This window comes from Chrysoperla carnea, chromosome 5 (assembly GCF_905475395.1).
Source record: "Chrysoperla carnea chromosome 5, inChrCarn1.1, whole genome shotgun sequence".
In the NCBI taxonomy this organism is placed as follows: Eukaryota; Metazoa; Arthropoda; class Insecta; order Neuroptera; family Chrysopidae; genus Chrysoperla; species Chrysoperla carnea.
The window spans coordinates 45,263,209-45,288,953 of NC_058341.1; the positions used below are offsets into that span (position 1 = coordinate 45,263,209).

The 25,745-nt window shown below is 29.2% G+C and overlaps 1 protein-coding gene across 1 annotated transcript in view; it reads right to left on the minus strand.

Annotated features, from left to right (window-relative positions):
* Nucleotides 1-441: 441 nt before the first annotated feature.
* LOC123301199 (inaD-like protein) overlaps nucleotides 442-25,745 on the minus strand; it is a 134,398-nt gene continuing 109,094 nt past the window's right edge. The window contains exons 16-21 of the mRNA XM_044883935.1: nucleotides 24,692-24,817; nucleotides 24,465-24,626; nucleotides 23,850-24,101; nucleotides 20,309-20,338; nucleotides 14,679-14,769; nucleotides 442-464 (exon numbers count right to left, since the gene is read on the minus strand). Coding sequence (XP_044739870.1) covers nucleotides 442-464; nucleotides 14,679-14,769; nucleotides 20,309-20,338; nucleotides 23,850-24,101; nucleotides 24,465-24,626; nucleotides 24,692-24,817 — 684 coding nt within the window. The remainder of the gene's footprint in view (nucleotides 465-14,678; nucleotides 14,770-20,308; nucleotides 20,339-23,849; nucleotides 24,102-24,464; nucleotides 24,627-24,691; nucleotides 24,818-25,745) is intronic.

Consider the following 25,745-nt stretch of genomic DNA (forward strand, 5'->3'; position numbering starts at 1 on the left):
TTTATGTTATTTATTAAAAATTTTTAAAAATGACTTATGTATATGCATGAGTTTGATCACGGTCTACAAGACCACAGCCTTATTGAGAATACTATTAATATTTTCAGATTTTTTTTTCCTCGGTTCTAAATGTTTTCTTCTAGGCAAGCAAGCAACGAATAAAGTATATACATTTGATGAAAATTAGGAACATTTTTCTAGTTTACCAAAGCCAGTGAAGAAGCTTATAATGAAATATGCACTAAAACTCTTTTTATTAGAGTAACTCGTAAAAGAACCACAACATATTCCAGGATTTTCTTAAATACAAAACGTTTTACAGTTACCCAATGAAATGGAACAGTGTTTTAAGAAAACTGAGTTTTGTTAATATTTTTTAACAAAGTCTCATCACAAATATTCTCAAACAAAACCCATTAAAAATAAAATATAGAGTTCTATTTAATAATCTTTGGTAAGGTATTCTAAAAACATAATTAAATTAAATTTATTAATATCATTAAGCTTATTAAATAACCATAAACATTCAATTAACTGACACACAAAAAGAATTAAAGGCTATAATAATCGTTGATGTCAATTGGGTAATTTAACTAACAACAATAATTTGAAATTAGATTAATGTATTCTTTACTAAATAATATAATAATAGATGTTATATGATAATGGTTGTTTGGTGTCTCCTCTATGAATAATGCAGAATAATTTTTTTGGCACCAAAAAACCTCTTTAGCGTATAACAGTTGTCAATGGCATATTATACATGTATAGAATGTATAGCGATATTGAATAAAAAGAGACAAATGACAACCAGAAATATGGAAATGGTTAACCCAGTCTAATATTTTATGAATACGCAACTCTTAGTAGGAGAGCTCATCGTAGTCAACTCTCTCTCAGAAAATTATAGCTCATTTTTTATTTTATTGTATAGTAAAACAGCATTTTATGTTACATTCAAGATATGCCCAATTCTCAGGAAAAAGTATCGCTTGAAAGATCGAATCAAACGAAAAATTTCAATGTACTTTTTTGTATTGTGTAATTTTATGGAAAATCGCACTTTTTTTAAGAAGCAGTTACAAAAAGTACAATTCAACTCGTTTAGACACTACTTTGGGCTGGGGTTGGAGCTATTTATCAATTCTTCATAGATTCAATAAATAACTAATGAAAAGTGGAATTTAAATCAAAAATAAAATGTCTAAATTCAGAAATGAAATTCATAAGGATTAATATTCATTAGCTGAAAACTTGATCAATAGTTTCTTATAAACAAATTATGGCAAACAGAACCCATTTACCCATTAAACACATTTTCATATTTTCTATTTATCTATTTTATAAAGTCGGGATTTTCAAGGCTGTTACTCCCAAATTGTAGCCAAATGTGTGCGAAGTAGATATTGTTCTGCTTCTAAGTCTTCAGGCTTTGATATTTCGAAAACTATGGTAGATAGAAATATTTTAATCTTGACTTTACTTTAATTTTCCTCTAATTTGATAAGAATGCATCGTCAAAAAAAGAATGCATGGCAAAATTCGAAACGGAAGTCAAAAGTATTATCATACACTCACTTTTTGAGTAACTAGGCGTTTCTTAGTTAAGAAGCTCAAACTTTATTAAATCATTGAGTGAAAACTAAAGAAGAGAAGTTTCAACGCATCCACTACATCTTGGACCATTTTCAACTGCCCAAAAACAGCGGAGGAGATTTGGCATCCATACAATTTTTAATTCCGAGATGTCGTTGAAAAATTCCCATACGCCAATCTTCTCAAAGCAGTGGTCAGATTAGGTTAGGTTATATTGAGTGCCCACGAGAGATACACTTAGGCCATAGGGCCCATTGTGATACCATATATGTGTTTTACCACCTTTCCACTGATAATATCAGATTTTCAATTATATCGAGAGGCTGCGTACACCTCCTTCATACATATACCATGCACTATACCAGCCCATCACAACCATTAATTAAATTAATTTTTTTACGGCGAGAATCGAACCCGCTACTCTAGGCATACTGCAACAAGAATTGGTTACTTCTTAACCAACTGAAGAGCTATTAGGGTCTACAGTAGCTAGACACTGGACAGTGATATTTAATAGACTCAATAACAGTTTTCCCCACTTTGCATTGAGAAGTATTTGTCGGTCATTAATTCTTGATAATGAAAATGATAACTCTATAGTGAAGTAAGCAGACCATAGTGAAATATTTCTTTATGGACTTTTTGCACGACTTAAATAAAATTTTTTGTTTCTTTAACCACAATAAAGTGCATGAATTCGAAATGACTATTGAGTCTAGGATATATAGGTCATAGACTAATAAAAATGTAATTGAAGAACATGATATATTATAATAAGACCACCAAGGGAGAAAACATCATCGTTATAATCGTCAAGCAATTTACTACGAAAATGTGTGAAAACTTCAATTAATTTATTGGTACGTAGCATAAATCTGTGTGAATGGGTAATAATAGTATTTCACAAATCTATGAATAGGCTACGACCAACGCGGCAATAGTATGTGTACATTGTGTAGCCTAGGCAGCGGCAGCATCATCAAATGAACCAGGCATCCTTTTCTGTTTATAATATTCGTTTGGATCGTTGTTGTTGCTGTCATAGTCAGCAGCAACATAGTCGACGCTCTCTTCTCAATGATTATGATTATTACAATAACTCTATCCAACACTATACCACATTCGTTTCGTGGTATAATAGTAACTCTCTCTGGTATACAATGCGACGTTAGACGACGACTACCGTTCGTTTTAATGCGGTGTGTATTCGTCGGTCGGGTCGGCACTCTAATAGTACGGCAGGTGACCTTAAAAATCTGACCCTGCTGTGGATTGATGCGTTTTTGTCCGCCAATATTAACTGGTGCAAAATACACCAAACAACCATTCCAGCAAAGTTTCAATGAGAATGCAGGTCATTTATCCTTGTGTCTATCTTTGTCCACCAACCATGTAAATGGAATGTTTGTACCGCGAAATTTGTAGGTACAAACACACTGTTGAAAATTTCGTGGTGAAAAGAGGAAGACTACTTGTCAACATAAACAGAAAAGCTGAACCCCGTAAGATTCTCGTACAAAATTGTGTAGTTAGCCTGTACCTCTGTCAGTATGTGACCGACGAGTGGGAATCCATAATTTCAATTTAATGTCAATAACTTGGAAACGCTCTCAAAGGTGATGTGACTAGCGACCCACCCCGGCTTTGCACGGGTGTAGTGCTGATACAAAAAATACTAGAGAGTGTCTTAATACACAAAAATGTGTTTATTTACGACATCAAATTAGAAACCTCTAAAATTATCAGTGTTTCTTTACTAGATTATTAAAAATCCTCTGGAATCACTCTATTTACTAAAAAAACGCATCAAATGGTGTTATGTAGTTTTAAAGATCAAAGCATACATAGGACCAGACACACAGCGGAAAGCGACTTTGTTTTATACTATGTAGTGATATATCAGTAATAATTCATTTAAGTAGAAATTTTTTACATAAAAATTAGTTGTTTAATTAATAAAGAGGTATTTAAATTAAAAGTTGGAACGAGATAATATTACAAAAACGTCACCTCGCGCTAGAACACAGTTCATTTCCAACAACTTGGAAGTAACAAGTCAATTTCTTATGTAAAACGACATATTTATGGAGAATTAATTATATAAAATTGTCTTAATAAAGAGTTAAATCAAAATTTGGAACAAGAATCAATTTGGAAGTAGCTAGTCAACTTCTAATATAAGAGGGCAGATTTGTAGAGCGCTCATTGTAAGCACAATATTTGTCTACGCTTTATCCATTTTTGGTAGATTGCAAATTTTAGCTCTCAAACGAAGTCGAAGATAGCCAATTGTATTTTCATAGATTTATAAACTCATGGAACAAATGAAAATTATACCTTTTATTCATTAAAAACAAATAAAATTTTATAGGTTTTATCAATTTATGGTCAATGGCTAATTTTATCTTCCAAACTAATGTTCTGCACTATCTACACTATTTCTAGCCTTTATAAATTCATGGTGCACGTCTCCATTAGTTCAAAATTTTTAATATGATCAATTATTTTCCTTTTTTTCGCTATGTACTGTTCCAAACTTCAAGGTTTCATTTACAAGATCGGTAGTCACAGAACTAGAAAAGTGAATTTTTAAAAGTCATGGAAAATAGGAATTTGATCGATAAACACGGTTGGTATGTGTACAGTTTTGTTAATATTACCGAGCAGAGAGCCAACAAACGAATTTGAAGGGTTATCTGCCGTACTATAACGATGGTGGTGATGAGGCAGCAGAGAGTTACAGCAACCAGCTCTTTCGGATCGTTTTGTTGTGTGTGCTCCAGCTCTCCAGTGATAAGCACAGCACAAGCATAACAAGAACATGAGCTTTTACAATATAATACTCACCATCATGCCCGTATATAGAGTAGTAGGAAATCAATAATACTATCTTACTCCCGCACATGTATAAATGAATAGTATTTTGTCTAGATAATTTCATGAATACATCGTATTATGATTATTATGATTATTATTGTTATAATTATTGTGATTATTATTACTGTTATAACAACCATTCAAATTTTAAAAAAAAATTTAATAATTGTCGTTCAGTATTACACTTTGTTTTAGGGATATTTACTTACAAATATAAAAATCTGTTCATGGTACCTTGCACATATCTAGAGATTTTTTTACGTTCGGTTTTATTGCCTTAAGGTGAGAATGCTTACGAAGAAATAATCACTTACATGAAAATTAATTGTTTCATTTTTGGTGGACGGTGATGCATTGTATGATCTGGACCCTTTCTCGCTTATGTCTTCGAAGTATATTTTGAAAGATTAATTTCTATGGGTCCAAAAGCAAGAGAAACTGGTTAATTTTGAGATTAAGGAGATATGCAAGGATTGAATAATACTAAGGATTTCAGTAAAACTTTATAAATACATTTTTTGATTAATAAAGTTTCCAAAAATCACAAAAAATTCCTATGTCATCGGACTTTTTATTATTATTTTATCGTTCAAAGTTGGCTGAGAAATGATGATTCATAGAGGGTGCGATAAAAAACTATCTAAAATATTTATACAATTTTGTAGTTTATAATAAAACCATAAAAATATAAAGTTGTCGATGATATGAACACAAAATTTTAATTTAATTATGAGTTCATCGAACAGAGACGACTATAGTTAGAGTATTGATGATTGAAGAGAGATATCTATATTATCAAATTTATAAGCAGCACTTGCACACAATATATTATATATTTTTGTAGTTGCGTGGTATTGTAACGCTAAAAATAACACATTATTTGACTACAAAGCATGTATTTAGTTTACAGGTATTTACCGAAACTTTAAAAGAGTACTTTAAAAATTATTTGAAAATATTGAATATGAAAAAAACATTAAAAAAATTTGATTTTTTGATTTGTTGAAACTTGTTATTTAGAGTACTTTTACTTGACTTGAGATATCATGTTAAATCCTGTACGGAGGTATGCCGAAAAAATTCATGAAAACATCTATGAAGTTGAATGTTTAGTTTTGCAATTAAGCAAAACAAAATTTCTGAAGTATTATATATAAACTGTTTTTTTTTTTTATATTCCATTTACAACTTTTTTATATTTCGATTTAGCTATACGCTATCGTATTGTATATTGTAATATGGCAACGGGGCTGCCAGCTTAAACTTAATTATTCAAAATAGTTTCTCTTTTTTGAAGGGAAAATGCTCGATTCTGCGCCTTCTCTGTACCAGCTCTTGATAATACTTACATACGAAAATCATTACCCTTCTTTTAAGGTACTAGAGTGAAAAGTAATTGCATTTATGTATGAAATATACTCGATAAATTTATTATATAAATATTGCGTAACTCATAAGGTAGATAGATACGTTAACATCAAGTCATTGATAAAATATGAGCGTGCGAGTAAGATAAATGTAGAAAATGAAAAAGATACAAACATGTGTTGTTTGTATACCTAAGCATGTAGGTATAAAGCTGCCTTATATTTTTGGTGTAATCTAAATTCTAAATATTATTATTTAAGGTTAAGTATTAGGGACGGCTTATACGCTCAACTAAGGTTAAGATTTGATAACAGTGGTTTTTTTAAAGATTTTTCCGTTTAAGAAACGATGTAAAATGCTTACCCTATATTTCGATGTACTTATTTAATAAAATGGTGTATTATAGGTAAAGTTTAGGCTAGGCACTATCGATTTTAAGACGTATTGTATTTTCTACTTTGTAACTACAGTGCAACCTCGATATAACAAATCTGAAGGGAACCAGTAAATATTCGTTATATCAAGTAATTCATTAAACTGAGGTTTGTTATATTGAGGTTAAGTTGGTCTAAAATTCGTTATAAAGAGGAAAAAAGTGTCGGAACCTCTCGCGACATGAATTACATACTATGGAGCATACTAACTGTCATATATTGGTGGGACTTTATACGTTATATAAAGCTTTTGAATTGACGAATTTCGTTATTTAGAGGTATTTAAATTTTTTATTATAGTTGAAAATTCGTTATAGAGAGACTGTTCGCAAAAAATATTCGAAATGTAGAGGTATATTTTAAATAGACTCTTATGGACAATTCAAGGGGATTGCGAAAAATTTGTTAAATCGAGGAATTCGTTATATTGAGGTTCGTTATATTAAGGTTGCACTGTATTTATTTGTAAGAAGAAAAAAGTGTGGATGTAGTCCATAGGTAGAGTACATTCCTAAAGAGAGATATGCAAGGAGCATATTTTTCAGCTCAGGGTCCGACAAATTTTAATTGAACCTTCAGCTCAAAATTGATGAACAAGCAGTTAATCAACTGTCTAAGACTGTCAAATTTTGTCTTTCACTGAACAGGTGGAATGTCCATGATCCGAATTTTGTAAATTTTCAATTTTTTAGGCTTCGGCCTAAATATATGTTACTTTGCTGAGTTTTGGAACAATGAGTCTTGTAATTAGAGAATGAAAAAAAAGTACGTATTCATCAATTTTAAGCTGGCAGAGCAATGCAAATTTACCGGGCCCAGAACTCGAAAAATGCAGTTTACTAGAAATCCTTCATTGTTGGTGTTTTTAGACTACCTGAGTACTACGTCTATAATTCTACAAAAATTTTGGACTTGTTGCAAATAAGACCAAAAAATGTGCGGTAGCTTTATACCTATAGATTCTGTGTATTCTAAAATGCATTTGGAGTAGAATAAGATGAGTTTTGAAATGGAAAAACCTGTTCGATAAATTGTCAATTTTTGTTTTTTAACAAAATGTAAAAATTTGACTTTTAGTACACTTTAAATAAGATCGTAAATAATACGCATTGCAATTGGTGGTTAAAATTGGTATCATTTCATGATAGTTTCGTAAATCGAAAATTTTGCACCCTAGTTTTTTTACCTTAAAATGTAAATAAATTTCTTTTCCTGCTATTCTCAGCATTATCTGACCTAGAACCAGACATAGGTATTAAAATTTAGCAAAAAGGGTAGTTTAAGTGCCTTGCATGAACAATGGTTGGTGGATATGTTTTACACCACTTTTTTTTTTTTCATAATTCATTCATAACATTCACAAAAATCAATGGCCTGGGCATGAAGTCCAGACATAGTCTGTATAAAAATATTTAGAATAACTTACACTAGCTGGACCTTTGCAGAATTCCGCAGGACGGTACCCTAGGCTAAAAAAAGGCTGAAGAAATTTACTTTTGTTTTTATTTATAGGCAATTTTATTGCAGCTATGATATACAAATTGCACAATGAACAAAAGTAAGTCTTAATATTATTTGTCTGGCCTGTTTTTATCCCGAGGGATAAATTTTTAGACCGGGAGTCTATTTTTCTACTGAATATCTTGAACTCAGTACACCTCAATAAAAACAGTAAGATTTAGGCAGGTGGGTTCAAAAGCTACAAGAAGGAGACGAATCTCATATAGAGTTTAAATATTAGTTTAAATAATGTGGCAATCCTTCGTTTATCCGATGACCGAAGAATGTGAATCAAAACGATGTTTGATCATGATTGCCAACGTCTGTCTTGCAGACATGGCTCTATTGATGATGATGAGCCAGCATGGTAAGCTTAAAAATGGAGGGTAAATCATGGAATTTGATAACGGAACAAGGAAGATCTTGTCTAGATCGAAAAAACAGGCTACAAAATAAAATATAAGATTATTTAGTTTGGTGTACTATTTTACTAAACATGTTATGTTAAAAAATGTCAAAAACCGTATAGAAGTAATTTATCTTTAAGCTCTGTTTTAAATGGGCGTACTACATACTAAACGTGTCTGTCATTCAGTTTTTTTAAACAATATTTTGTAATGTCAAGGTCAATTTTTGTTTCTAGTTCATCACTGTCTAGAGCCATTTATCAAATAAACTACTTGTACACATTTATCTAGAATATTATCATAGAACAAACTTGTATCTTTTTTATTTTTGGCATCTATTCAAAATTATGTTATACAAACAAATTTTCTTATTATTGACAATAAATAAAATATTTACTTAACCGAATTTTCAATTCTATATATTTTGTACGATAATAGTATGAATTTTCCATATTTTATTGAATCAAAATTCAAGGAGGCAATAATCGTACAATTTATTATACCACCAAGTAAGAACCAAGCGAAAATTCAGTAGTAAGAGATTGAACAAACTTATAAAATAATTCTTATAAAAACTGACAGGACTGGTTCAAAACAAATTTTTCGAAAAACGATTAGATAACTCAAAATTCGCTTGAATGAAAAAGCTTTTGTAGCTTAATTTGGGGATTTTTTACAGAATCTGCTGGAAAAAAGTTTTGATCAAAAGTTGTTATACTATTACACATAGCAGTACAACTTAAAGTGTTAGAATGTTTGACGTCTCTTATGTGTGATATAAGAGAATTTGAATTGACTTTTGAAAAACCATGAGGGTCAAATTAATTAAATGCATCTTTATTCTGACATCTTAAGCATAAATTTTAAAGATTATTGCTATTAGATTAATTACAGAAAATCATTAGTTTCTAGCCTGTCTAAGGCGAATTAAGTTCATGCAATATCATGGTCTTAAAAATAAATCAGGCATATTATTAAAATTAGCAGAGAAGCTAAACTAGACTGGCTATAGAGTGGCTTCCTTTTTACAAATCTACCAAACTTTCCCAAAAGATTTTTTTCGAAAAGGCTGCGTTTTAAAATGAGTATGATGACGTCTTATTTGAGTTATTGTTTTGAAAAAATGCAGCAGCGATTTTGTCGAGCACTATGACCATACTTGATAACATTAAATATTGGAGCAATAATTAAATGTTACAAATTTTGGAATCGAAGGTTATATAAAAAGCACAAAACCGTATATTTTTAACACAACTAATTTTTATTCGAAATATTTTTTCTGCGTTAATTAATAAATTTATCAAACATTTCTTATCGTTCTTTTTTCAAAACAGAAATAAATAAATATTTGTGTGAACTTCAACATAAATTCAATTTGATATTATTTATTGTATTGATAAATAGATTTTATGCTTACTTGATCATTTATCCACTCATTCAATGCTTAATGAAGTAATGAAGTGTATCCATTTAGACGTATACTTTAGTATATATTATATTATATATAGGTAGGCGATGCCCGCATCCCGTACGAAAATTCCAAAATAGCAGTTCTGTGTAGAGGTCATAATTGTTTACTTTTGTAAAGCACCTTAAAGTACCTTTGTCAAGCTCTCTGTTTAGCAGATAAACTTTATAAATTTGAATTTCATTGATTATTCGAGATCCTATTTTAATAAAAGTTGAATTCTTAATCAATGAGTTATACAATTCAAATACAAAAACTCCATCTCGATACCTTTAATCGTTTTCAGCGATGAATGCACATAGGAAAAGAATTCTATTTTTTAAGAAGAAAATTTAAGCTCAAATTGAAAAAAAAATCAGCCGCAAATATATTTAAATAAAATTATGTTGAAAGCAACAAAACACAGTCACGCATGTAATATCTACTTATTGTAAGATTACGTAACATGCTCTTACATGTAAAAGAATTCTTGCAATATGCATATAAGTCACAGTAAACAATTATCTTTACTGATTGATTGGCTAGCCTGCCTGTTTCTTCCACTACAATAAACACAAATGAGAGCTCAAACAACATACTCCAGCTTATGTCCATATGATTGGCTTTTGTTTTAAATTAGAAAAATTGCTTTATACGTTACATTAGTACCTGATTTACACCAAAAAGTATTATTTAAAAAAAAAAAACTTTACTTTACTTCGAAAACAGTGTAAAGTGTCATGGCATCTTGAATGACATCACGATGTACCAAACAATCATGACGTAATATTTTCAAAATACATCTGATTGGTGTTTGTTGTCACGTGACCGGATGCAAAATTTTACTGATTTTATTTTCTCAAAATAATAGTAATTGTTATTTTTTATGAAAAATAATTTTGTGTTTTGTTATCTACATATCACGATTAATCATTAAACATTTATCGAATCGATTTATTCTTTGTGGGCAAAAGCCTTTTAAATGACTCTATCATCAATTCATTGAAATTTTCTAAAATTTAATTTTCAGTAACTTTCCTGAACTCTTTCTTTATTAAATATCTCAAATCTGGGAATAATTTTAATGGAAAAAAACTCACCTTTGTAGCTTTAGCCTTTTTCCTATGACGAGCGCACATAAGAAAACCTTCTATAATTTTATAATAATATCGATAAATAAATTTTATTGATGTATGCCTGTCTACATGTGCTCTCTACAAGATTGCTTGCTGAGTTCTAGGTAGATAAATTTGTTGTAGTGTGTAGATTTTATCGGAAAATATTATTTATATGAATTTATGTACAGTTATTACCATAATAGTCCGATCAAAATCAACGTTAAGCGAAACTCCCAAACAAGTCCCAAAAATGTACTTAGTTTCCCTATTAATTCAAAAATTCTTACATTAATATCTTGAGAGGTTGAATATAATGACCTTTTATACTTGAGAAAGTTTGATATACAAAATATTATTATTTTATATCTTCGCAAACATAAAATATTAAATTTTTGGGTTTTTACGACTTTGGGGGAGAGTTAACGTTCAGACATAGAAAAAAATACATGTACTTGGGAGCGTATATTTGGCGATATGTTGGCTTGAAGAAAATAAGTTTCCTGAAGACTAGGAAGGTATTATATTTTTAAAGATCTATTTAAAAATCCAATCGGGATAGTGAAAACATTTCATTCGCTTCGATTTACTACAAGGAAGCTCTATTTTGAAACCATAATCAGGGGCAGCCTATGGTCTACGCCAACAACGCCATGGCGTAGGGGTGGTAAAATATTTTTTTATTACAAACATTATGCATAATATAATTAGGAGTAGCCCATTTCAGAAACTTAAATTTGTGATATTTAATAAAATTTTCTATTTATTAATTTTCCATACAGGGGCGGTAGTCAATCGTGGATGTCAAAAAAGTAAATCCGCCTCTGGTCGCATAATCAATTTTTAGTATAATACTTTCTATGAACATGAGTACTTAAATAATATATCCCTAAAACAAATAATCGCTTTGTTTAGGAATAGAATGTTTAAATACAAGAAACAGAGTTCTCTCATGAGTGAAATATAAAGACTCTAAATTATTTATCAAAAAAAATTTTTAAAACTTGATTTTTAATTTTTTCATTGTTTAATTTTTTTCTGATACTTTCAGCTCAGTAAGAAAGGATTTCTTACCAATTTTTATATATATTTATAATTTTTCTTGAAACACTCTGTGTTGAAGAATGTAATAACATAAATGAGTAACAAATTACTCAAGTGTTGGAATTACAATGCGTTAAAACTACAAAACTGTATTAATTAATGAATACATCCGTATTCACGAAATTTATAAACCAATTTATGTTATTCTAACTTTATTCATATGTAATAAATATAGATTCATTCCTATGATATGGGGGCGGTGAAATATATAAGTAATAATTGGATCGATACAACCAAAATTAGTAAAGCAAGGAGCACAATTAGTAAAGTAAAGAATGGGTTTTCTATGGTTCGATAAAAAATTGTCTTTTTGATGTTCTAGAACTAGTACTCCGGCACTAGAGAAATATACACATACAAATTTAAAAAAATTATATTATTATTGTTTCGGAATTTTATGAAAAGAGTTTAGAGGAATTTTAATCCTAAAAATGTATAAATTGGGTTCATTTAAGGATTGCATTCTTTAGTTTTTGATATATCAACTAAAAACCTGTACATAAAGCTTTTATTTTGGAGCAATTCCAGAGATATCTCGAAAAATATTCATCTAATCGTCAAAAAAACTGGATTTATTTTTTATTTTTGGGCCATAATTACGTTTAATAATCAAAGAACACATAAATTTGGATAAATATGAAATTGAATGAAATGTTCTAAGGTAAGGACTGACGAACTCTCGTCAAAGAGAATTTTGGGTTATATGGGTCAAAATTACTCTGGATAATTATTTTTATCGAGAGAAAATAATTTTGCACATTTATTGCAATTTTCTGAAGGGATGTAAAAAAATACGTAAATTACAATTACGTGTTTGGATACGCGGAATATGGAACAGTAGTTTTTGAATTACGACGTAAAGTTATGTAAAAAAATATATCATTTCCAGAACAACACTGGAACTCTCGAAAATTATTCTAATTGCCAATAATGAGCTAGATTTTTATATTTTTTCTGGATCTAACCTACCTTAGAAAATGATTTTTATCATTAATAAGCGCATTTCCTTCGAAGGAAATGGAGCTTTTCTTTCATTGTGAGGGGTTTTGTAACCAGTTTAAAGCAAAAAAGTACTCTTGTGATTTTTTCTCTAAACACTAATTTTTCGAAAAAAAAATCAAAAATTCTGCTAATGGTGTTTGTAAAGAGTCTTGGGAGAGAATTCCCTTAGCTAACGCAGCTCCTGCGCTACGATATTTTTAAATATTATCCTTGCAGCTAACATACATCGTTAAGAAAGTTTTAGAACTATTTCATGGTTTATCTAATGTTAATAATAGTATAATTTGTTATATAATACTTTTTCTATTTATTAATGACCATTTAAAGCCCTAAAGATATGCCAATCGGATACGCTACTGTTTTAAAGAAGTTTTATAATGAATCATTAAAAGTTTTTACCATAAACTTTGGTTATTATTTATATAAAATTGGAAATAATGCAGATAAAGTCAATACCTATATTCCTTATTTTATTTCGGTGTTTTATTTAATAAAAGTTTCTATTGTTTATTTTTGTATAAATACAGGCTGGAGTACAGAAATTCATCAATTTTTCCAAATTATTCTAGTAAGAATTTAATTTAAAAGTAAACAAAGATTGTAGTTATTTTACAAAAATTGTAATTTTAACTAAATTAAGTAAATTGTATTCTCTTAGCCTCTTCCTTTTTTATTTGAAGTCGGTTAAAAATATTAACGGAAATCGTAATTGAAATTTATTTACTTTAAAAAAGTCATATAAATGTTGATATGAACGCAATAAAAGTAAAACTTGATTTCTCGAAAACTTTGTAACTAAGATTATTATGTTATAGGCTTCACTTTAAATGCTGTCACTTACCCTCCTTTTGTTCACAATTTCTTTAACATCTAAAATTATCAGTGTTCCTCTATTATATTATGCATGTATTATACATAAAAACCTTCCTCTTGTATCACTCTATCTATTAGAAAAATCGCATCAAAATTCACTTCGTAGTTTTAAAGGTCTAAGCATACATTGGGTAATAGAGACAGACAGTGGGAAGCGACTTGGTTTGATATTATGCATTGATTACTCGAGAATTTAAGATCTGAGTCTAAGTAGCTGATTTAAGTACCACAAATCAATCTGAGGAGATGGGTTTATGAACCTCAAATAAAGGAGGTTACTTTTCAAATTTTCTTGATTCAGCTTGCGGCGGATTTTTTGGCGCAAATGTATGGACTTTTGCAGGAGCTTGTACACGAAAAATTACAACATGTACATATCAATATTTGTCTTATGTGGTAACCTTGTCGCTCATTGCGCTGTTGATGCTTTAAGATATCAATTGAATAATAGTGAGAGCAGGAGTTATGCAGCATATATGCTGACACTCGCTGTGCTGGTATCAAACGTACCCTTCACTGTAGTATGTGGTCTTAATCACAGCTATACCAACCAAATTTCGGACATTAATTGATCAATAAGAATTACCTGTTCTTTATCGTTTGAAGTATTTGTTTTCAAGAAATTTATAACTATGGAATTTCTTTTCATGTTATTTTCTTCTATAGAAACTAATGGTTAATTAAAACTTTGTTGCTAAGAAATGTTCTGCGTAAAATAGGCGCACAATGGAACCATAGATCAAGGCGATCGAAATCAACCACCCTCTTAATGTTATTATTATAAAGTAAATTTGTTTGCGCTTATGGTAGAATTTGGAAAACATCAAAATTGTTAATTGTTAATTACATATAATAATAATTAAAAAAAGCTAAATGTTCACAAATCGTAAAATATGAATAATTAATAATATTTTCAATTAAAAACATTATTTTAGAAAATAAATGATTGACTTACTTGTTGTGTAACCAAAATCATCTTCCTCTTCTGGATCAGCCGCAATTTCCTCTTTTGACCGCTTTACATTTCCGGCACTTGCTCTGTCAATCTGTAGCAATAACATTATTATTATAGAGTTGATAAATACTGAACATTTATTCAATATTGTTTACCATTCAGATTGTTAATAAAACTGTAGCTATTCAGTGTGGTTCATATAAAATACATCCTGAGGAAAATATTTTTAAAATTTTTGATGCAATTTTTTTAAACTGATTACTTTTTAATCGCGAGACAATTTTACCTTAAAAAAATTTGCTTCAAGATTTCAAGTTTCGAAGGCGAGGTTGTGACAGGATGATAAAGTCAAAAAATACTGGAAAGTACTAAAAGTGTATTCAATATTTCAAAAAATCGTGAAAAAGAAAATACACAACGACTAATTCGTTTTTCTTTAGGAAACAGCATCGAAAGAAGCACTTGCAGTTGAAGATAATTCTTTTAACTTAGCAAAAACAAATGACACGAAAATAATTTGTTCAAAGCAACTTTAAGTTCTTTTTTATCCCTTTCTTTCTTCGTTTAAAGAGTTATCATGGATTGGAGTGTTTTTTTCGTAAGCTAAAAAGATCCGCTAGAAATTGAACATAAACCTGCCTGTAAATATTCAAATATTTAAATTCTCCTTTAAAAAGTGGCAGCATTTCCTTAAAAAAGGAAATGAAATTGCTAATAACTTGGATTGGTATATGAACAAAGCCTCTTTTTTAAGAATAAATCACGTTGACGCACAAGGCGCAAGTTATTTTTGCGGGTAATGATTTCTTCTAGTACTTGATTCCTTTAATTTTTCTTTGTAATTCGTATCTATAAAATGCTTTGTCCTGAATGACTGACGAATCAACACACAGCCTGAACTGCTGATCATTGAGACCCGAAACTTGGAGTGTGTATTCATTGCGTTACGTGGGCATCTGATAACAAAGGATTTTCCGAAACTTTATACCCCTAAAGAGATGAAAAACGATGGCAATGTTTGTATGGGACAACGTGTATGCCTTGTCCAATCTTCTTCAAATTTTGGATAAACATTCTACAATAGAATTTATGAAAGAAGTGTTTCGTATTTTATTGTTGGGACTATAAATTTAGCTATACGAAGCATTGTATAGCTAGCTATTAATGGATTGGAGCTGCAGATAAATTTACATTAATAATCGCTAATTAAAAGTTATAATCAAATTAATTGTAAGTGAAACGAAGTTCACCGGGTCAGCTAGTTAGAAATAAAATTTTAAGCTGAAGATTGAAGTGAAAAATTTGCGTTCCGTACTTAATCCGTCCGTGTCCTTGAGCCGCCATATTGGTCTGCCTAAGGAACTATCTTCTACAAATTTTTAGATGTTTGCTAATAATTTTAAAAAAAGATTCACTAGTTCGTTACCCATTTTACGAACATTTTTTTTAGGGGATTGGGCCGGAAAACCAGGCATTAGCATACCCGGTTATTTGATCTCGAAAATAAAATAAGAATAAATATTTATGTACATTTACCAATAACTTCACTTAAATGTTAATTATATGAACCACAGTGTATTGCATACAATAAAATAAAACAATAATAGTAGTTATTTAGCAAAATAAAATATTGAATAATAATTGACCATTATGTATAGGTAATAAAAAGGTTTGGTGGAGAGAGGGGAGGGATAGATTAAGTAAATAATTTGTTGTTATTAAAATATTAATGATCTAGATTATAAAATATTTGCGTTGATTTAACGAGTAAATAAATAGGTATAAAAGGTATTAATTTAATTTGATTAAATTATTAAAACATTTGAGAGTATATGTTAGTTTATTCCAAATTTTTGAGTCGAGATTGGTTATACCTCAGCGATTCAACGATCCAGTAGTTGGTAGAATGGATTTACAACCTTTTTAAGACGACAGATTATTCCTAAATTTAAAGTATATAGAGCAAAACTTTCGAAATATTTTAAAATACTGTTGGGAGAATTTTGATAGTCTTGGGGAGATACGGAGCGCTTCGAAAATAAGGCTTTGTGTACAGTCATTTAATGAACACAATTTTTGTATTTTTTTGGTTGAAATAACCTTATTTGCCAAGTTTCAAGAAGTTACAATTATATTTTATGTTGTTGCGATTTTTTAAAGTGGCCTTTAAAAAAAATTTCAAAAGATCGAGCTAATTTTTTTGTCCCTGATTTGGAAAAAAAAATTTTTCTAAAGTAATTTGAGCCCAAGAAATTCAAAAGTTGGTTTTTCCATTTTACATTTCAATTAACTTCTCGTTAATTGCAAAATGATGAAGATTTCCTCAAGTAAATAACACGAAAAAAATAAGAGCAGGGAAAGTATAAAATTTTTAATTAATCAAAATTTGTTTATGAAAGGTTATATTGTGCATCCATCCAAACCAAAGCTTTAACTAGGTATGAAAATTGCAAATTTTTACTCCCATGAAAAACCTTTATCTGTACGTTTACATCGCCGAATGCTCACATTTCATAAAATGGAGTTTTACTTCTCAAATGTTTCATCTCATAAAATTTTCCCTAATTTTTCAATTACATGTACAAAATAAAATCAATAGAGTTTATAATTTAATTAATAATAGAATTAAATTTTATAACTAAAAAACATGCATGGGAATAAATTTGTTACATACAAAAATCCATACACATTTTAATAAATTGGATAAATATATTGTTTCAAAATTTTCAAAATATACAATATTCAAAATTTTCGGCTTTGCGCTAAGCAAAATCACACTACAATCTACACATCTATTCATACGTCCTATTGACACAACTACACTTCTTCTATTAGCTGAATCAATTATTTTGGTATTTCGTCGGTATAATCCTAGCATAAATTTTTTGGAATCGTTTGCAACAAATCAAAAATTTATTTGGGTAGTATCAAGCCAATAACACTAAGCAAAGGTGTTATTCAGGAAGAGCCGATTTATTAATTCGTTGCCCGTTAAAACGTTAATTGCGTCGTTCTGCTTTAAATCATGAGCACCTCTTTTCTGATTCTAATAAGAATATAAATCAAGTTCAATTTGCTGAACAAATATATGCTGTCATTCATATAATATCAATCACTTCATATATCGAACTACGAATATTTCGCGATGTACAGTGTACAAAAGATCCGCAATTAAAGATCACACAACTTAAAAGGCTCTGACTTAATAACACACTTGGCCGGTGTTGTTGCAATACCTATGGAGAAGGGTCATATAAATTTTTGACTCGTTGCAAACGCAGTCGTTATAACAAAGTCGGTTATAACAAAAGATTATGATCATAATGACCGATAGTCGTTATAAGAGATTTATATTTATATACACACATGTTAGTCTTTATACTTTATAACTGTTAATACCAATAACAATGGGTCGCTATAACGGGTTAATAAAGTCCAAAATCAAGTTAATAAGGCTTTAAATACATTAATATGGTTCTAAATAGTACTAAATGATGTATATAATATTCGAACATTCAAAGAACGTTGGTGACTATAGCCTATGTGTTGTTATATCCGATACATTCAAGTGCGTGTGTATATAGGGAATTAGCCAGGACCATTTCACTTTGTCGTTATAACCGGTTTGTCATTATAACCGATGTTGTTTTAACCGCTTTCGACTATAATTCCAATAAATGAAAAGAAAAATTGAAAAAACTATTTTGCATAGCACACAGGCATTTGGCCAAAAGTAAAATGTTCAAAAGCCATTATCCAATTTATTAGTTTTATAGATTTTGTGAAGTATTTTTATTAAGATGAGGAGGCTGAACTAGGCCAAAAAATCAAAAAGCAAAAACTTATATTCACGAAGTTTAGGATCACAAAAAAGAAAATATTTTACAAAATTTTTAAAATAAAAAAAATGTTTTTGTCATGCCATTTCTAAATTAAGTTATCTTAGATAATTCATATCGTAGTTAGTTAAATTATATTTTATTTAGTTTATCAATTAATTTTATTTACAAAAATTATTTTATTGTGTGTATATTTATTACGTCTCTTAGTGGATAATATTTTAAATTAATTTATAACTATCCGAGAAAAACTAATTTAAAAATAAATATTAATAGTGTTGTGGGACACTCGGTAGGAACTATGTTATTTTCGCTATAACTTATGTATTTTAATTTTATAAATAATTTTTAAAATAATATTAATCTATTGACCTGGTTCAGTTTCGACCTGACAATATTTCGCTTTGAGCAGCATGCATAGTAACCACAAGCCTTAAGATTTTATATCGAATAAAAAAACATTTATATGACAATTTTCTAGAATTTTTATGCCTTAGCGGACGCCTTTTATTATTATTAAAATATTGAAAACGGATCGCTTATCCAGTTGAGGTGCTTTTTTTGCCTATGTAGATCTTATTTAGAAATCATTGAGGTCATTGGATAAATAGTTTTCGTGATTTTGATCAATATATACAATTTTAGATTCGTGAGAAAATGATGAAATATGAATAAAACTTTAATAATGTAAGCTTTTGATGTAGGTATATTATGTCGATTATGTATGAATTATGTATGAAGATAATTTGAAATTCAAGGTAATGCAATAACTAATTATTAATATGTTTAATTGTTTGTATTAATTTATATAAGAATTTTAGAAGAATAAGAATGTAGTATTATAAAAAAGCTACCTGCGTAAAAAGCAAAAATAACACATTTGTCAAACATTTCTGTTTCAGTCTATAATTTCTCAATTAAGAGAAACCTAAGCATTTTGATGCAACATAAACTGGAACTGATGATTTAAAATACATATCAGATATGCTTTTAAAAATTTTTTTTTTGTCTAAGTGATTTTATATTTGTTTTGTTATTTAGATAAACTTTTTTTAAATTTAACTCTCAAATTTAAATTTTCGACTATTTTAATTTTTGTATACCTGTAATTTAATATTATAGTATGTTTAACATATTTTAAAATTTCTATCAAAATTAACAGAGTATTTGATTAACATTTATTAAATTTGGTTAAAAATTAAACAGAATTTGAAAAAATTGATTAAAAAATATAATTGAGAGTACCTTGGAAATAGTATATACGATAACGGGAAAATTATTTGAAGCTTTTGGCTGTAATACTTTACATTTTCCACCTATAATCAATAATTACGAATTTTCAAATAGGAATGCAAAACGAAGAGTTGATAATTAAACAAATCTTAAAGATTTGGCATTATTATTATTATTAAAGTAAATTTTTTTTTAAATTTTAATTTAACATTAGTGAATTGTGCAGTTTATAAAAAAGGTAATAATTATTGAGTTTTTGCACTTGGGTATAATTGCTTTCCCATTTTGAATCAGGTCTTTTGTCCAGTACCCCAATAAAATAATCAAATACTCTTTTAATATAGTTTATTTTAGTTTATATTACCACTAGGTTTTGCCATGCTTTATAAAACTTGGAAGATATTTAAACATTTTTACATGATGAATGGTACACACAAATCTTTTATTGGGGAGAAAAATTATTTAAAAAAAAATCAAATAAAAACTAATAAGTCATGCAAAAAGACATATTTGAGTAATAAATACAAATATTTATAATAGTGAACTCAAAATAGTTACCAAAAGACGTTTGCTATGCACTTTTGCAACCTAACAAAAAAATCGGTGTATTTTACTATTTTGTGTGACTTTTCTTTTATCTTAATTCTAAGTTATATTATGATAAGGATTTTATTTATATTTTGTGTTTTATCTAAATATATATTTGAGGGAAATATTAAGGATAATAATAATAAACACTATCTGATTTGATTATAGAAATTATTATAAAAAAAGGTTTAATCCAAGAAACAATCATTTGCACATTCTTCTCATAAAAATTACGAATTCATAATTTTAGAATCCATTTTATTTTCACCCGGTTCAAATTTAGCTAAAAAAAAAAAAATGCAAATATGTTTTTATGCAAATTTGAGACAGTATTGCATCGCATTTTTACAATTTTCTTAATGGGAACCGTTTGAAAAAACAGAAAAATTTCTCTAAAATAACGAATATTGAATTGATTTGTGGCTAATATCTGTGTATTTTAAGACATTTAAAATTTTATTTTTATTTTTATTTTAAATAAAATCTAGTAAGATCGATTTTGCGCACCCGAAACTCCCCGCACACTAAGTTCCATGAAAATCGCTGGACCCGTTTCTGAAACTCCTGCATATTAAACGTGTGTAACTTAGTAGCGCCATCTACCGAATCCTAGCTTTAGTAGTTCAGTGTCGGTAAGGCAGCTAGTTCCTCCCAATTAAAAATAATAATAGTATTACAACTCGCCAATAGATGGCAGTTCATTTTGTTTCAGTTTATCCTGAAAACTCAGATAAAACAACATTTTCTAAAAATGAAACCTATCTAGATCGATTTTTCAACCAAAAAAAAAACTGTGCATATGAATTTTCTTGAAAATCGTTGAAGTCTTTTCCGAGATCGATGATTGCTTATAAGAATTCTTTGTTAAAATATATATAAGATTTGGGTTTTTGGCAAGCTTTCACTAGGTTAAATGATTTTTTAATGTAAATTATATCAAGACGTATCTGATCGGAAACAGAGTTTCTTCTAAGTAAATTTTAAAGCGGAATAAATAAGAAGAAGCGTCAAAAAATGCCAAAAATTAATGCATAAAATCTTTTTGGGTTATTACAGATTTCATCGCCGTAATCAAACGAATGCGATACTTGAAGCGATCACTGTATATAAAATAAATCATTTTGGCATGTTATTAGAGATATTTACCTTCTTAATTCAGATTAATCAAATCAGATAACGATTATTTTTAAAATGATACGAAATGTAATCCAAAGAGCTAATGTGATTTTTTATCCTCAGTTTCTATTTCAAATAATATAATATTATTATCCAAAAAGTCACCAATCAATATTAAAGATAACAATACACAATGATGTTTGATAATGTTTATCCATTTAATAGATTAATAAATCAAGTTTGACATTATATAAAAATGAGAACGAACAGTCAAGAGAGAAAAACAGAATTATAAAAACAACAAGAGAAAAAGTAATAAAAAGTCAGACGATAAATATTATTTAAAAGTACTTAAAAATACAAACATATATAAAAATTTATGTATAATATCTGAAAATTTAAATTTTTAATTAAAAAATTTTATTTTACTTTAAAATTTGTTCATATTTTATTACCATATTATGTTATTTTTCCGAGCGAAAAAAAAGGTATTATGCATAATATTAAACATTAATTTCCAAATATTAAACTTTGTTCTATTTTATACAAGTAGACCAAGAAAATTCTACGTACGGGATTTCGTAATTTTCAAAAGAGATTCCAGGCATTGATAAGACTTTGTACGACCTTCTCTATTTGAATGTGAATACATAGTGAGAGCTTAGGCGTACAAGTTGCTAACGGTATTAAATGATCATACCAATCAGTTGATCATGTTGAAAAATTAGAGATCTCATACAAAATCAATGGTCCCCAGTACAACATATAATTTTTAAACACGCTTGTATTAGCTTTGTATGTATCTAGGTAACGGAATCCTTGAAGGTGATTTTCACCCACTTCAAAACGTTGTATTGAATTGAAATTTTGCACACTTATCAAGGACCGAAGGCAATACAAAATTTAATAGTTTGTCATATTATTCTGATCAGGATCTTCAGTATTAACCATTTTATTATAGAAATAATTCATATAAAATAAAAAAAAACTTAACATTAGTTTAAAAAACTAAAAAACCACGCAAGCTGAATTAAAATGGTCTACATTTCTAAACGACCATTAACATTCCTACCGAACTTTCTCAATTTGTGACACCCTGTTTATTCAATGTCAAAAGTGAATAGCAGAATGTTAATATTTTTGAAACCAGAGCTTTTCATAAAGAATAATTTTTTTTCGCAAACCTTAAATTAAAAATTTTTTCCATATGTAGCCAACTTAGCTCTAGACACCCTGTTTAAGTTTAAAAAAAAATAGATCTATTAAGGAAAAATTTATTTTATCGTAAACAAGCATGGTAAGCTTTTTAAGATATTTTCCAATGACTTTTAATATCAATATCTGTCAATATATGTGTCAATATCTGTCTTAACAATATTTGAAATCTAACACACTTTTCTACGATAAACTGATTTTTTTCTTAATCATTCTAATTTTTGCTTGAACTTATAGAAATTACTTTCTACTTTTTATTTCAGCTAGTTACAGAAGGGTGTTTTTTTAGTTTTTTAAAACTATTATTTAATTATTGTCATACGTTCTAATCTTAAAGTTTCGTTTTAACGAGTCGACCGTGATTTCCATTGTGAAGATTCTCAGAAATGCAGATTCGCTTGCCACCTACTACTTAATTATTGTAAATATAAGTCTCACGAATGTAACGTAGTATCTGTTTTATCAGTACACGTAAGTTTAACAGGGTAATGTCAGTCAAAAATCACTGCATTACCTTTGTCGGACAAAATTTATCATAATATTTAGACCACATAATCATTCATTTACAATAAGTATTATAAGGAGTATGTGCTCGTAAATAATCAATAAACGGTCAAATTGACTTGTTTAGAGGTGTCAAGCTCGATTACAAAGCATTGCAGAGAATCGTCACATTATAAAATATGGCTGACTCATCAAAACGAAGCCACACTCGAAGTTTGTAACGTGATGACAACGCGGAATTGGACCAAAAATCCACCATTACAACGAGTATTGATATTTTACAAATTTGCTTGTAGAATAAAATTTTTTGAAAAAAACTATGATATTCAGTTTAATTAACTATTGAAAATATACATTTCTCAATTCTTATGCTGTTCTTGAAATTCTGTGCATAAAAATAGTTAACAGTAGGTTAAAATTCTAAAATTTTATAAATTTTAAATTCTGTCAAGACCGCCTCAACGTGTTTATGGAAAGCCCTTTCAATAAATTTATTTTTTAACATCAGATCTGAAGACGACAAAAATATTGAATGAAATTCATAATATATTTCAGCAAAAAGTGTTTCATATGAATTTAAATATGATATAAAACTTCTCCTTGATAGAACAAACTTAAATTTGTAAATAATTATGTAAATATAAATAAATTTAAAACGATAAAAGAAACCACTTACTTCTTGACCTTTTGCAGTATACATTCTACCTTCTTGATCGCGTGTATCTTCTTCATCACTACTTTCTTCTTCACTATCTGAGTATTTTGATTTAGGCTTGCTCGTAGTCGCTGGCTGATCATCAATAACTTCTGGATCTTCTGGGCGCATACTACGTGCTGAATTTGGCCTAGATATTGGACTGTCAGGTACCGGTTCAGTTGGTAATTCCGCTGCAGCTGATGAACATCTTATTTCAGGTACTGTTCCATCCTATTAAAAAGAAATATCTATTTTATAAGTGCTAAAATATACAATATTTGTGCAAAAGTTCCATTTAAATTGCATGATTTTCTTATACTAACAAGAAAAAAATATTATGGAATTATGTTCCTTTTCGGGCATTCTGCGGACGGGAGTTAGGCAAGAAAAATCCGATTTTCAATAGATGTATAGCAACCTTTTTTTCGGTTTCGAAAGTAAAGAAAAATAGTCAATTGTTTTTACCCACCCAAGATGCATATGCACCCCCCTGAATGTAATACAGGTGGCACCAACGTGTACATTCAACGACTCTTGTAGCTGTTGATCAAAAAAATTGAAAATCATGCAAGCCTAATTAACAAATGAAGAAACCTGTGTTTTTCCTGGATCTGGTGTTTTAGATACATTAATATGAGGTGTAGGCGTTCGAGAATAATCTAATTTTCTTGAGGCAATACTTGGTGTTGGTGATGTTGGTAAGCCTATTAGATCATTTTCTATATTATTTGGTAAGCTTTGTGAATCTGTCTCACCCTGCAATTAAAATAATTGAACTTACAATGGTATTCAAAATATTAAATTTTAATCAAATTATTTACCCATGGAACTAAGGACTGTACTAAGAAGCTCACAGGATTTCCTGCAGAACGTATGGCTTCTACAGCTTTTTCGTGACTGGCATTTCTCAAATTGACACCGTCAACTTCTAGTATCCGGTCGCCCGTCTATAAAGTAGAAAAATAATAGAAATTTTATTTTATATCCTTAATATCCCATAAATCTTAATTGTCTCCTTATTTTCTTAGAAACTCTCGATGAGAGAATACTTTTATTATTTTTTACTTTTCAGTACAGTAAAAACTTTATTAAAGTATTAGGAATAAATGTGGCATATATTTTTCGTATTTGCAACAATTCAAAAACTTTCATAGGATTAGTTCTTGGGTAGTCTAACAAAACAAAGTAAAAGTTATGTTGAGAGGACTAGGGAACAGTTAAGTGTAGGGCTGTACAGATTTTTAATGGCCACGTTTACTTATTTGTTTTTAACCCCCGAACCAAAAAATGAGTGTTATAAGTTTGACCGCTACGTGTGTGTGTCTGCCTCTTCGTCTGCCTAAACGGATGAACCGATTTTGGTTTGTTTTGTTTCTGTTGAAAGGTAATTTAATGGAAGGTGTTTTGCTACGTTTCAAGTGCGAATTTAGGGTTCCGTTCCCGGAACAACTAACAAATAGGCAAAAACGGTTCAGTTTGGAGAAACCTCTAAGGAAAAAGTGTTTTAATGGAGAGATGTTTCAAGTGCTAGTTTACGGTTCCGAAACCCCAAAAATTTGCCGAGGGTTTTAAATTTTAAAAAGATTTTCCACTCTCCGACACTGTTGACTTTGACATCTGTTCTCCTTCAATTTGAAACTAAAAATTTTAATTTTCTGTATTGAAAATTTACCTGGCCCAGAATATAAATATCGTCTCTCAATATCGTCTCTCTCAATATCGCTCAGTGTGGCTAGACTACCTAAAGACTACATTCACAAAATTTTTGACCCAAATTAGTCTAGAAAACATACGCTAGCTTTATAACTATATTGATTCAAATTCAAAAAGAAATTATAAAAGTTACACCAGTACTTTTATAACTAATTTCAGGAA